At 34.0% G+C, this 14,467-nt stretch overlaps 1 protein-coding gene across 1 annotated transcript; it reads right to left on the bottom strand.

Moving 5' to 3' along the window:
- Positions 1–872: 872 nt before the first annotated feature.
- Positions 873–12,785, bottom strand: LOC128866294 (protein phosphatase 1 regulatory subunit 15A). Its single transcript, XM_054106900.1, has 2 exons — positions 11,618–12,785; positions 873–1,853 (listed from the first exon to the last, which is right to left on the bottom strand). Exons 1-2 carry the CDS (start codon positions 12,158–12,160, stop codon positions 1,644–1,646), a joined length of 753 nt encoding a protein of 250 aa, XP_053962875.1. The 5' UTR covers positions 12,161–12,785; the 3' UTR covers positions 873–1,643.
- Positions 12,786–14,467: the final 1,682 nt, after the last annotated feature.

Below are 14,467 nucleotides of genomic sequence, written 5' to 3'. Positions count from 1 at the left end.
ATATAATAGTACTGCGAAAAGCAAAAAACCTAAAAGAAAATAATTTCATCCCTCAAGCAAGAGTAGTCCGCTAATCTAAGTAAATATTTACCAAAATATGAAACAAAAACAAAGCGCCGACACAATAAAAAGTAGGTAGTATTTTCATTTAACACGTTCCCTGTACGCTTAGCCACATATGGTTCAGTAAACGTGCGCCTGATAAGCGCTGATACGTTCCATGTGTTTCATGAACGTGCAGAAGCAAAAATGTCCCTCTACGCTAATGTACCATATGTGTTTCAAGTAGAAATACCCTACATCCGTTTTTTTTAATTATTATTATTACTAAAGCTATCCTATGACTACCAAAAAACAAATTATTGAAAAAACCCTTTTGGACTTGTCGGTCAATTTTGCATTTTTGTATTGCGGCAGGGAACGTGTTAATATAAGCCTTTGCGTGGTTTTTGAATTTGCATACATAGGTACATGCACTTGTACAAAAACCGATTAGTAGTCCGCTTATCTAAGTAAATATTTACCAAAAATATTCGAATAGGAAGGTATTCGAATAGTAAGGTATTCGAATAGTGAGGTATTCGAATAGTAAGGTATTCGAATAGTGAAGTATTCGAATAGTAAGGTATTCGAATAGTAGGGTATTCGAATAGTAAGGTATTCGAATAGTAAGGTATTCGAATAGTAAGCTATTCGAATAGTGAAGTATTCGAATAGCATTATTCGAATAAACGAATAAAAAATTCGAATAAATATTATTCGAATTACGAATACCTCTCGAATAAAAGATTTTATTATTCGAATAATTTTTATTCGAATAGTCCCACCCCTAGTACATACTGTCAGCGTCAAAGAAAAGTGTACACCACATATTGATAGGTTTTGACTATTTATTTTTTTGAATTTTGATTAAATTTATATAAAAATATAGTTCATACTACTACTTAAACCATATAATGCAACTAACTTACTAATAATTCACTAACTAACTTTTATGAATTTGCTATTTTTCCATATTATCCTTATACTTTTTTTTTAGTTCACATTAGTTTTCGGACATAGGTATTTCTTCACAACGCGAAGCCTATACAAAGGCTAATACAAATTCTCTTTATATGAATGAAATCCAAGAATGTTACAATAGTATTATATATTTATTATCTGATATCTTTGAATAAATTAAATTAAGCAATTCATTTTAAATTCATGTTTTCTAAATACTTACAAAAAAAGTGTAAATATAATAAAAACCTTAACTCTGTTCGTGGGAAAAAGTTTATGAATTGAGGTGAAACTCAACAACGCCGTGTGTCGTTTACGTTAAAAAATAAAATGTGTCTACCAAAGGTTAAAAGAATTTTTATTACACAAACAGTGGCATCAAAAAAACCATTCAATTATGATGGCCATAAGGACCTTCTTAGTCTGGAAAATGTAGGCATTCTGCATTTAAGCCCCACAATTTATTCTGCTCTGGGATCGAGTGAGTCAGAGTGAAGTAAGGTGCCGGGACTAGATCCAATAGATATTTTATAGAAAATAATTACCATTCGTGATTAGGTACTATCTTTTTTTATTTGCAGTTAAAATTAAAAAATGTATACTTAAAATGTAACTGTACTTAAAATATATGCTTAACTATATTATATTTCATTGCTAAACCTAGTATTATAGATCATATTACGATGTTCAGGTGTTAGGATTGGGTTTAAGTATTTGGAAGTGTTCTCAATTCGCTTGCGAAAACGATCTCGATCACGGGCAAACATTTCCCAATGCCCCTTTCTGGCAGATTGGTAGGCGAAACTCCAAGCATACATTGTATGAATCTCCGGAGCTAAGTTAAAGCGAACCTGAAAATGAAGAGATACATTATTAAAACACAATTATAATCGTTTACAAAGTAAATAAAAAATGGGAAGAGGGACGGAGAAGTACATTAGCCTTTTAAATATGAAACCATGAGTTAATAAAAAATCGGGGGTACAACCTTTAAGAAATAGTTGAATTGGGGAATAACTACGAATATACTAAGCACATAATGTTAAGCCTCATCTGACTTGGCTAACAAAACAAAAAGCTGGAACGTTGATTTAATCTTTATTTTGCTAAAACTACCACCAAACTGAGTAGTGGCCAATAATAGTTTTTTAGTTATTTGTTTATAAACTTTGTCTTTTATTTTCACCAAATTTTGTTATAAGAACTTATCACATTTATTTTATTTATTTATTACAACTGTGTAACGTACACAGCCGTTCCAATCACTTTTTATTTATATATACTTAGTCCTGCCACAAGTTCTGTTACAAGTTAAGTCCGTTATAGATATTTAAAATTATAATACATTTTCTAATGAAGATAGTTTTATTTAATCAGGTAAATATTAAACAAAAAATTTTAATTTTCATTCGAAATTGTCACTATTTGCTTTTACAGAAGCCTTCAACCGATTAGGCTCTGGACTTCCAGACGGAAAATCTTCTGTGGCTATGACCCCAGAAATATTGTTTATAGCCACTGCTGGGTGGTTTTTGTCTAATGGGGTGGAGCGAAATCTTACTGCAAGATTCAACGCACTGCATTGAAGAGAGTATTGCATAACTGCTTCACCACGCCTTCTAAGACATCTTCCTGGTACACTTTTGCACCGGTCTTGACCACGTTTTAGCAGAAATTAAGAGATGTAACGCCTTTACAAGGCACTCCCCACCAAACCATTCTGGAAGGTGGCCACGCTGAACCCTTGGAAACATTTTTGCGTCTTTAGAAGTTTTAGTATAGATTTTTTTCTTCAAGGGTAAAAATTTTCTCATCTGTGAAAATAATATTTTCATGGCCGTTGACCGCGTGCCTTCGAAGCTGCTTGCATCTGTCGAGCCTAATTTTATTCAAGCGCGCTGTCAAAAGACGACCTGTTGAGCGACGGAAGGCTTCCTTGTGGAGATTATCTCTAATTAGTCTTGACATAGATCTGGTTGATACATTCATTTACTTGGACATGATTTTCTGCTTTCGAAGTGGGTTTAAAACATAACGGAACTTTATGCATTGTAAAATTTGTCACAGAATTTATGGCAAGTACATATATAAGTACAATAAATAAAAATAAGAAAAATCGAAACAAAATTTACATACACTCGTTTCTCTTAGAATAATGTTTCTGATTTGTGAAAAATAAGCTAAAAGTCAACTTCACTCAAACTTCAGTCAAATAACTGTTTTATGGTCGATCTTTAGCTCCTGGGCGATGCTACGACTACTAAAATGCCGATCTACTTTGATTATTTCTGTGATTTTAACGATATTTTTTTTACCATCAAAACTGCCTGAACGGAATCGAAGAAGAAAAAAATACCAGTCTAACAGTTAGTCGCGATAGAAGTGAAACCTTCCTTAAAACAAACTGAGAGAGATTGAGACAAAAGCAGCATTAGGAGCGGGATAATTATAGGTTCATTATAATATTGCTATAAAGTTCATATTTTATTTTCTTCATTTTATTATTATTCATCCGCAATGTTTTCAATTTCAACAAATGATACGAGTGGCTTATGATAGCTTAAATATGATACAAATCAAATGCTTTGGTTTCGATGTTGTCAACATATCTTGGAAATACCGCGTCAATTGTTGTTTTTGATCGTGTTGTCGATTCAGTGCGATTTTTACACATTTTTAAATTGAATGTTGTATTGAGAAAGTCAATTAAAGGAACCGCTGTGTCCAATGCAAAATTTATGTTAAAATCGCCACTTAAAATCATTGGAACTTTATCGTAATCTTTTCTAAGTATCCGCGATACTTCTGGTGTAAACTTTATTAAATTTTCGTGAATGAATTCCGTGATGCTATTTATTGATTGATTCGGTGAAATATAAATTGTCACAATTAAAACTGTTTTAGTTTTATTTTCTTTTTGTTTTTTTTTTCTGTCGATATTCACGACACTTTTCTGCATTATTTTTCGGCATAATTGCGGTAAATATTTAAAAATGAAAATATTTACGAATATAAAAATACGGACGCAATACAGTACAGACGTACTAACATACACACAAACATTCGTAGGACGCTTGGTCTAAGCAAGTATTAGGTAGTGTAGTATAGGTATACATAATGCCTTTTCACTCACCGTGACTCCGTAATACGCAGGCGCGCACACATACGTACTAGCATACATACGTATGACGCTTGAACTAAACACCAAAGCAAGTAATAGGCAGTGTAGTATACATACCACAATACTCACTATACTAGCGTGGCTCAGCAGTACGCAGCCGCACACATATACGTATATCAATATATAACTCTTCGTAGTCAAGAGTGTAGCTTTTTCGTTTCTTCGAGTCTCAAATCACTCCCAACGATTCTAAAGAAGTTTTCACTTCAAAAATTGCACGTAATTTTCTTTTTGTTGACTTCTATTCTTAATCTTGTCACCCTCTAACTCACAACTGAATGGAACAAACAGAAAACAGCAGTGTGAAATGTCACCTGGACAACGAGCAAAACTTTAAATTTTTTGAACGATACTTTACGAGATATCGACCACTACAGCCATCTACCGAGAAAATAATGGATTTCTTATTCCCTAAAACTAATACAGTGGCTCACAGAAGTATTTTGCATAATAGCGCGTATGTACAAATTTAAGATTTTGTATGTACTAAGTATCCGAAAATAAAAATGTTAATACTTACATGCATTATTGAGCACTGTCTTAGCAATTGGGCTACACATCATGCACAAAAATTGTACCGTTAGGTGCATATAACAAAAAACGTGCGTAGCAATGAAAATGTGTGCTCACAAAAGTATTTTGCTTATTGTTTATAGATACCGTTACTGGACGCAGTTCAGTTACTTTTTCTGTTTTCGCTGAAGTTGTGGCTACAAGTGCGTATTATAATCAATTTTATTTGTAATTGAGTTCATTTCGTTTGTAATTGTGGTACTGTGCATATCGGAAATGCCAAAGGGTAAAGAACTAACTACAGCTGAAAAAAAAATTATTTTACATCTCCATAATGAAGGAAAATCTACGAAATATATTTGCAATATGTTTAGTCGATGCCGCCAAACGATAGCAAATGTAATAAAACGGTGTAAAGAACGCGGTAATTTAGAAAATTTAACCCGTTTTGGTCGACCAAAGTTGCTAACTGAGAGAGAAGAACGCCAAATATTGAAAGAAAATCGCAAAAACCCACATTTATCAGCCCCAAAAATCAATGACAAAATAAAAGCAACCTTTCAGATTGAAGTATCCGATGAGACAGTGCGCAGAGCCGTCAGAAGCAACAATATTCACGGTCGTGCAGCAAGGAAAAAACCACTGATTTCACAAGTCAATAAAGCAAAGCGGCTTTTATTCGCCAACACCTATAAAACCAAAAGTTTTGAGTTTTGGAAAACCGTCATATTTATTGATGAAAGCAAATACAACATTTTTGGTCCGGACGGACGTCGTATGGTATGGCGGAAGCCAAATGAAGAGCTGCGATTAAAAAATGTTAAATCCACTGTTAAGCACGGTGGAGGTTCCGTCATGGTGTGGGGTTGTATGTCGGCCCAAGGAGTCGGAAAGCTGGTGTTTATAGATGGAACGATGGATAAACATCTTTATTTGTCTATTCTCAAAGATAACTTACATTCCAGTGCAGAAAAAATGGGAATGTCGTCTAACCACTTTTTGTTTCAACACGACAACGACCCCAAGCATACAGCTCATGATGTCAAAATGTGGATACTTTTTAATACAAAACATTTGCCAACACCTCCCCAAAGTCCCGATATCAACCCCATAGAAAATCTGTGGGCCTATCTCGGAGAAAGAGTGCGAGAATACAAAATTTCGTCAAAAAGTGATCTTAAAGATGTTTTACTCCAAGAATGGGAAAAAATACCTCTTGACTTTTGTCGCAAGTTAATAGAATCTATGCCAAGGCGCTTGGAAGCAGTTTCCAAAAATAATGGTTATCATACGAAATATTGAATTAATAGAAATTAGCATATTTGTACACCACCTAGTCAAAAGCAAAATACTTTTGTGAGCAATGAATTCTATTTTATTTTACTTTTTTTACGTTTACATTGGAACATATTTTTCTTTTAAAGTTTTAATACATTGTTTATGTAGATATAAGGTTTATGTTTAAGAATTTATGAAATAATTAACAAATGAATTTAAAAAATATACAGGAATTGAAGCGTGAACTTATTTGTCTTCTCATGCAAAATACTTTTGTGAGTCACTGTATATAAATTTAATATACAAAAGAAGCATAACGTGAGCAAATGACTTTTGAATGATAACAGAGGTTTTGGCAACTTCACTGGTAAGTATTGCTTAGTTTTCGAACAATATTGCTTACGGCTGTGTTTTCATGTACATTTTGTTATTGAAATCAACACAAAAGCAAAATAATAAACGCAGGTACCGCAGCATCTATGGCAGCAATACCGACTGCTGAATTGTATCTGTTCAAAAATGTTTTCATAATACAACTGAAATTTTTGCTTGCCTATACCTGGCTGTAAAATAATTTCTTATATAGGGTACACACGCTCCAATAGTTGTACAATGAATTGGATGGCTTTTTAGTATGTACGTACACGTTCCAACAGAGCGTGTATATTCTGCATTATGAATAAGCAAAGGCCAGCAATCATTTTGGAAAATGAATGCGTACGAAAACAAAATGGGGGTGCGAGCATTGACTTTGCAAGGTTGATAGATTACAAGGTTGGGCCATCCGCAACAACACGTATTCTTACGGTCGCTCAAATATTCGTCCTTCAAACAGCAACGTAGTGACTGCCTCGATTTTTTATATCACCAACACAAACTTAGTTTTACCGTAAACAAAGTACAGTCACATGTTCAGTTATGTTAGCACATTAGCTGATTCCTTTAAAATCGCTGAGACGGTTACTGGCCTGATGTTAGTCACTCCTTATAATTTTTCCCACCCTGGGTTTTTCTTTGACTCTCTGCGTGCTGTGCTATTGCATTTTTCATTAAGATCAAAACAATATAGTGGTATATTAAATGAGCAAATGGCTTGGAACCAGTTTTAAATGTACTTGCGGAGCTGTTTAGTTTTTACTAATATTTGACCTTTAACGTATGCATGCACAACTGTACGCCCTTTTATTTTGTATGTTTTCAAACAATAAATAAAGTAAAAGTACTTTTATGTATATGTATATTGCTTCTCATGAATAGGTAAAATATGCATACATTCAAGATGGCTGAGACGCACGTAAATAGACTTGTGTTCGCATAGTACAGTCACTGCACCGTTTTACAATATTCGAAATAATGTTCACGCTAAAGTTATTTTTGGTATTAGCTAATGTTTAATATTTTACCCACTGATTATGTGATGGACCGCCAAGAGGAAAGGGCGTGGCGATAAGAGTTATTTATCTTCTTTATCCACAGATATCCAGACACAACAGAAAAAATTTCCAATATATTAAAATATATTGTTTTATAAAAAGAAATAAAGCGTTGGTTAAATGAAAAATATTAACTTTCATTTGTTCCACAGCAAATAATATGTTATAAATATGTTGCTCGTGCTTTTGGTCTATTATCTCTTATTTTTCGTCTATATTTCAGTTTTTGACTGCTCAACAGCGATTATATTTAATAAAATGAGATTAATTTCTCGAAATGCATATATTGAATCTTCTACATTAGATTTTCACCTCGTGATAGGAAGACTTTTCTCAACCTTTGATCTTCAAAGCACTCTACGTCTCCTCAGTTCGAAGCTGACTAATCTAGTTGCTCATTAATATGGAACCCATTCTACCATTACCATATAAATAGAATCGATATAATCCAAAAAATGTTTACTAAATATGCGTTGTATAAGCTGTGCCTGCCCAAAGGTCTCCATAGTTGTATAGGCACGCAAATAAATGGAAATGCAAAGCCTTGAATATAATCTTCGTGTATATCCTTTTAAATTCAAATATAAATTGTCGTGCACTATTGAGTTTAATTCAACTTCAAACTAGGCACCATGATTTGTATATCAACGGCATGGAACTAACTACTTTGATTATTTCTGTGATTTTAACGATATTTTTTTTACCATCAAAACTGCCTGAACGGAATCGAAGAAGAAAAAAATACCAGTCTAACAGTTAGTCGCGATAGAAGTGAAACCTTCCTTAAAACAAACTGAGAGAGATTGAGACAAAAGCAGCATTAGGAGCGGGATAATTATAGGTTCATTATAATATTGCTATAAAGTTCATATTTTATTTTCTTCATTTTATTATTATTCATCCGCAATGTTTTCAATTTCAACAAATGATACGAGTGGCTTATGATAGCTTAAATATGATACAAATCAAATGCTTTGGTTTCGATGTTGTCAACATATCTTGGAAATACCGCGTCAATTGTTGTTTTTGATCGTGTTGTCGATTCAGTGCGATTTTTACACATTTTTAAATTGAATGTTGTATTGAGAAAGTCAATTAAAGGAACCGCTGTGTCCAATGCAAAATTTATGTTAAAATCGCCACTTAAAATCATTGGAACTTTATCGTAATCTTTTCTAAGTATCCGCGATACTTCTGGTGTAAACTTTATTAAATTTTCGTGAATGAATTCCGTGATGCTATTTATTGATTGATTCGGTGAAATATAAATTGTCACAATTAAAACTGTTTTAGTTTTATTTTCTTTTTGTTTTTTTTTTCTGTCGATATTCACGACACTTTTCTGCATTATTTTTCGGCATAATTGCGGTAAATATTTAAAAATGAAAATATTTACGAATATAAAAATACGGACGCAATACAGTACAGACGTACTAACATACACACAAACATTCGTAGGACGCTTGGTCTAAGCAAGTATTAGGTAGTGTAGTATAGGTATACATAATGCCTTTTCCCTCACCGTGACTCCGTAATACGCAGGCGCGCACACATACGTACTAGCATACATACGTATGACGCTTGAACTAAACACCAAAGCAAGTAATAGGCAGTGTAGTATACATACCACAATACTCACTATACTAGCGTGGCTCAGCAGTACGCAGCCGCACACATATACGTATATCAATATATAACTCTTCGTAGTCAAGAGTGTAGCTTTTTCGTTTCTTCGAGTCTCAAATCACTCCCAACGATTCTAAAGAAGTTTTCACTTCAAAAATTGCACGTAATTTTCTTTTTGTTGACTTCTATTCTTAATCTTGTCACCCTCTAACTCACAACTGAATGGAACAAACAGAAAACAGCAGTGTGAAATGTCACCTGGACAACGAGCAAAACTTTAAATTTTTTGAACGATACTTTACGAGATATCGACCACTACAGCCATCTACCGAGAAAATAATGGATTTCTTATTCCCTAAAACTAATATATAAATTTAATATACAAAAGAAGCATAACGTGAGCAAATGACTTTTGAATGATAACAGAGGTTTTGGCAACTTCACTGGTAAGTATTGCTTAGTTTTCGAACAATATTGCTTACGGCTGTGTTTTCATGTACATTTTGTTATTGAAATCAACACAAAAGCAAAATAATAAACGCAGGTACCGCAGCATCTATGGCAGCAATACCGACTGCTGAATTGTATCTGTTCAAAAATGTTTTCATAATACAACTGAAATTTTTGCTTGCCTATACCTGGCTGTAAAATAATTTCTTATATAGGGTACACACGCTCCAATAGTTGTACAATGAATTGGATGGCTTTTTAGTATGTACGTACACGTTCCAACAGAGCGTGTATATTCTGCATTATGAATAAGCAAAGGCCAGCAATCATTTTGGAAAATGAATGCGTACGAAAACAAAATGGGGGTGCGAGCATTGACTTTGCAAGGTTGATAGATTACAAGGTTGGGCCATCCGCAACAACACGTATTCTTACGGTCGCTCAAATATTCGTCCTTCAAACAGCAACGTAGTGACTGCCTCGATTTTTTATATCACCAACACAAACTTAGTTTTACCGTAAACAAAGTACAGTCACATGTTCAGTTATGTTAGCACATTAGCTGATTCCTTTAAAATCGCTGAGACGGTTACTGGCCTGATGTTAGTCACTCCTTATAATTTTTCCCACCCTGGGTTTTTCTTTGACTCTCTGCGTGCTGTGCTATTGCATTTTTCATTAAGATCAAAACAATATAGTGGTATATTAAATGAGCAAATGGCTTGGAACCAGTTTTAAATGTACTTGCGGAGCTGTTTAGTTTTTACTAATATTTGACCTTTAACGTATGCATGCACAACTGTACGCCCTTTTATTTTGTATGTTTTCAAACAATAAATAAAGTAAAAGTACTTTTATGTATATGTATATTGCTTCTCATGAATAGGTAAAATATGCATACATTCAAGATGGCTGAGACGCACGTAAATAGACTTGTGTTCGCATAGTACAGTTACTGCACCGTTTTACAATATTCGAAATAATGTTCACGCTAAAGTTATTTTTGGTATTAGCTAATGTTTAATATTTTACCCACTGATTATGTGATGGACCGCCAAGAGGAAAGGGCGTGGCGATAAGAGTTATTTATCTTCTTTATCCACAGATATCCAGACACAACAGAAAAAATTTCCAATATATTAAAATATATTGTTTTATAAAAAGAAATAAAGCGTTGGTTAAATGAAAAATATTAACTTTCATTTGTTCCACAGCAAATAATATGTTATAAATATGTTGCTCGTGCTTTTGGTCTATTATCTCTTATTTTTCGTCTATATTTCAGTTTTTGACTGCTCAACAGCGATTATATTTAATAAAATGAGATTAATTTCTCGAAATGCATATATTGAATCTTCTACATTAGATTTTCACCTCGTGATAGGAAGACTTTTCTCAACCTTTGATCTTCAAAGCACTCTACGTCTCCTCAGTTCGAAGCTGACTAATCTAGTTGCTCATTAATATGGAACCCATTCTACCATTACCATATAAATAGAATCGATATAATCCAAAAAATGTTTACTAAATATGCGTTGTATAAGCTGTGCCTGCCCAAAGGTCTCCATAGTTGTATAGGCACGCAAATAAATGGAAATGCAAAGCCTTGAATATAATCTTCGTGTATATCCTTTTAAATTCAAATATAAATTGTCGTGCACTATTGAGTTTAATTCAACTTCAAACTAAGCACCATGATTTGTATATCAACGGCATGGAACTAACTATGTCTTCAATGAACCCATAGTGAAATGCATTTGATTCTGCAACAGTTATCCTAACCTAGACTTTAGTCGAGTTTATATAATCATAGGCAACAATTATATGCAATCTTTAACTATATACTCAAGAACATGTTTTATGTAGTTTGTAATATTTATCTGTAGATTGAAATAAAAAAATAAGTAATAATTAATTTAAACTAAAGTAGTTATCTAGGAGTGAACATAAAAACTGATTGAATAATGTAGGAAATTACTTCTAGCTCTCCCCTTTCACCATTTTTGTTCTTTAAAGGAAAATATGTGTATCAATACAGTAAAAGGAGGATTTGGATTTAGGGATTCGGCAGGTTGCTTGGGAAAAATATGTTAAGAAACCTAAATTGAAAACTTGTCTTTTAAAATATTCTCACCTTTTTGATTTTTCCATGAGTTGTAGGTTCGATGCTGGTTGAAATTTTCTCATCCAAACTTTCATTTGAGTGATATTTTTCTAAATCAAAATTGTTTTCGCTGGTGCAGTCGTCATCTTCTGTATCACTACTATCTTCATCATCATCATCATCATCCTCATCATCATCATAGTACGCAGGGGACGAATCGGAAGTTTGATAAGTACTTCCATCATCATCTAAGAAGCAAATATCATCACTTTGTTCAGAAATAGTGCGTCGTCGTTGCGCCCAGTAAGGGCATCCAAGACTAATCGGATGCGCCTTAGTGTCATTCGCACTATCATCGTCCGATGTCTCTTCTCCCTCCGCTGATAGTGCGGCGGCTGCAGTTTTATTTACTTCATCGCAAAACGGCATGCTGAAGGTTGTTAACAGATGTTGAAGTATGTTTTTGGACCCAGGTTCTTTGAACGAAGATTTTACATTCAAAATATTACTTTGACTGGACGATCCTGTATTTTCTGTCCTATCACAGGTATATGATACTGACTTGCTTGACATGTTTATGCAATAGAACTTAGTGGAGATGTTTACAAAAATTTTTACAAATATACGGATTGTATGATTCAATCCAAATGAGGTCTTCGGTTTATATTTTTGCAAAAAGTTTGCCAGATACGTTTAGTCTGAGAAGAAATTTTTCTTTATTTGATTTAACACGGTAAACAAAGGGATTTCGGAGAATAGATTACTTATATTTTTGTACGAACTAAACATGATTAGAAACAAAATGAAGTTGTGTAGTCAATATTTTATTTACTTCAAACATGCGATAAATTATCACGTAACTTCACTTTTTGGCAACTCCAACGCCTTCATTGCACAATAACTGGCTTTAAGAAGATGTACATAAGTGTCCGAGTACCCTTCTGAAAGCAATAACAAAGTTAATAATTTCAAATTTCAAGGGCATCACGTCCCAAGTTATTTCATCAGTCTTTTTGTCACCAACTTAATAATATCACTCTTTCAAAATAAATCTTTTTTTGCATGTCAATAGATGACTGATTTTTCGATTAAGAACACGAGACTTTGTGTTTTCTGATTTAAAACCACAACTGCTTAAACAGATTTGATGCATTTTAATAAGAAGCTGGCTGAATTTACAATACTACGGAATGAGTGATAGTTATCGTTGAGAACTAAGCCGATAGTTATCGGAAATGTGTAATTCGCTCGGTCACTAATTGCTCCAGCCCACGCTCATGCATGCATGTCCAGCAGCTTATATATGTGCGTGCCAGGTGCATGACGCTTGCCCGCAAACGTTCATGCAAAAAATATCATGCGCGATTCGAATTGAATTTCGAACGTAGCGTACGCACGTAAATATATCGTCTTCGGAAGAGGATTTGTTGTTGCTTGTAACTGCAGCAGTTTTACTTGAATTTCTTCTCCACACCTATTCATCTCGAATGTCAGCACAAACTGAGACCATACTGCATGTCATGCAGACTACGACACGGTCATGCAAAGCGAAAAGATCTAAACTTCTTTATTTTCATCATACAAAGCCGACAGCAAGTATGTGTGACATTAAGCAAGTACGTGTGTCACTCGATACGCACACATAAGCTGCTGGACATGCATGCATGAGCGTGGAGCCGAGCTATAATACGTTCAGTAATACGTATATTACATATCGTATTGACAAAATCAAATCTCTTAGTGAGCTTCTTGGCCAAACTTTGCTGTCAACATTAAAATGTACATGCCGCCCCCGCCGCCAAAATCAGCTCTCAGAGGCAAATATAAACAAGTTTTTTTCGAAAACGTTGCAGCACTTTTAGAATGTTCCACATATTATAATCATATATTTGAAACTTTGATTCGAACTTTTAATTTATAAAAAAACCTGAGTATGAATCTTTTAGCTTGAGAGAGAGAAAATTACTTAACTCTATTCAGCTTTGAGCCATTGAACTTTTTCTTCAAATAACTCCGAGTTTGTTTATATAGATATATATATAGTCGGTACACACTTTTTTGGTTATTTGGCCGAGCTCCTCTTCCTATTTGTGGTGTGCGTCTTGTTGTTGTTTCACAAATGGAGGGGCGTACAGTTTTAAGCCGACTCGGAACGGCAGATATTTTTTATGAGGGCTTTTTAATGACAGAAATGCACTCGGAGGTTATGCCAAGTGTTATTATGCTGTGTTTCAATTTAATTTCACCTGATGGAATGGCTTTTTACACGAAAGGTTGTTCAACAAAAAATTGTCTCATCTAAACATCCGTCGGTCTCGTAAGTTTTACAGATCCATTAGTAAAAACACTTTCAGCTGGTTGTCAAAAAATGCCCACAGCTGAGACCACTGGATTCCAAAATACTCTTTTATGTAACATGGTTGGATTAAAATTTATTAAATTTCATAGAAAATCGAGTCAAAAAGTCTAAAAAATTACGTAAAAATTCAGATATTGCTTTATAAATAGCATTATTATAGCTAAGAAGTGTATTACAAATATTTGTTATTGTAAATTTTCCAAGTCATTCTATCGTTTTTAACTTGACTGCCTGTCAAACTCACACCAAGGGTGCCTGCCAAAAAAAATAAGAAGAACAAGAGTGATTTTACTTGTATTTTTGTACAATGGTCTTATGTGAACACCCAAGGCGAATTTATTAAAGGTGGTGTTGGTAAATCAGCTGTTTAGTTATTTTCTTTCGATGTCTCCATATGGCTGTCAGCCCAGAATGACACAACTTTCCTACTTTCCCAATACTTTGCTTTGACAATCAAACGTAAAAAGTATTGTTGTTGGTCTACCACCTTGTGAACACCCAATATAAGAATTTCTTAAATG

The sequence above is a fragment of the Anastrepha ludens genome, chromosome 6 (assembly GCF_028408465.1).
Source record: "Anastrepha ludens isolate Willacy chromosome 6, idAnaLude1.1, whole genome shotgun sequence".
NCBI classification, from domain to species: domain Eukaryota; kingdom Metazoa; phylum Arthropoda; class Insecta; order Diptera; family Tephritidae; genus Anastrepha; species Anastrepha ludens.
The sequence above is the reverse complement of the archived record's forward strand: the minus strand, read 5'-3'. Positions and strand labels throughout refer to the sequence as shown.

Bases quoted from the DNA above. Each gene is read 5' to 3' on its own strand.
- LOC128866294 (XM_054106900.1), bottom strand. From the start codon at position 12,160: ATGTCAAGCAAGTCAGTATCATATACCTGTGATAGGACAGAAAATACA. The intron at 1,854-11,617 runs GTGAGAATATTT...CTTCATTTTCAG, and splicing joins CTCATGGAAAAATCAAAAAG to GTTCGCTTTAACTTAGCTCC.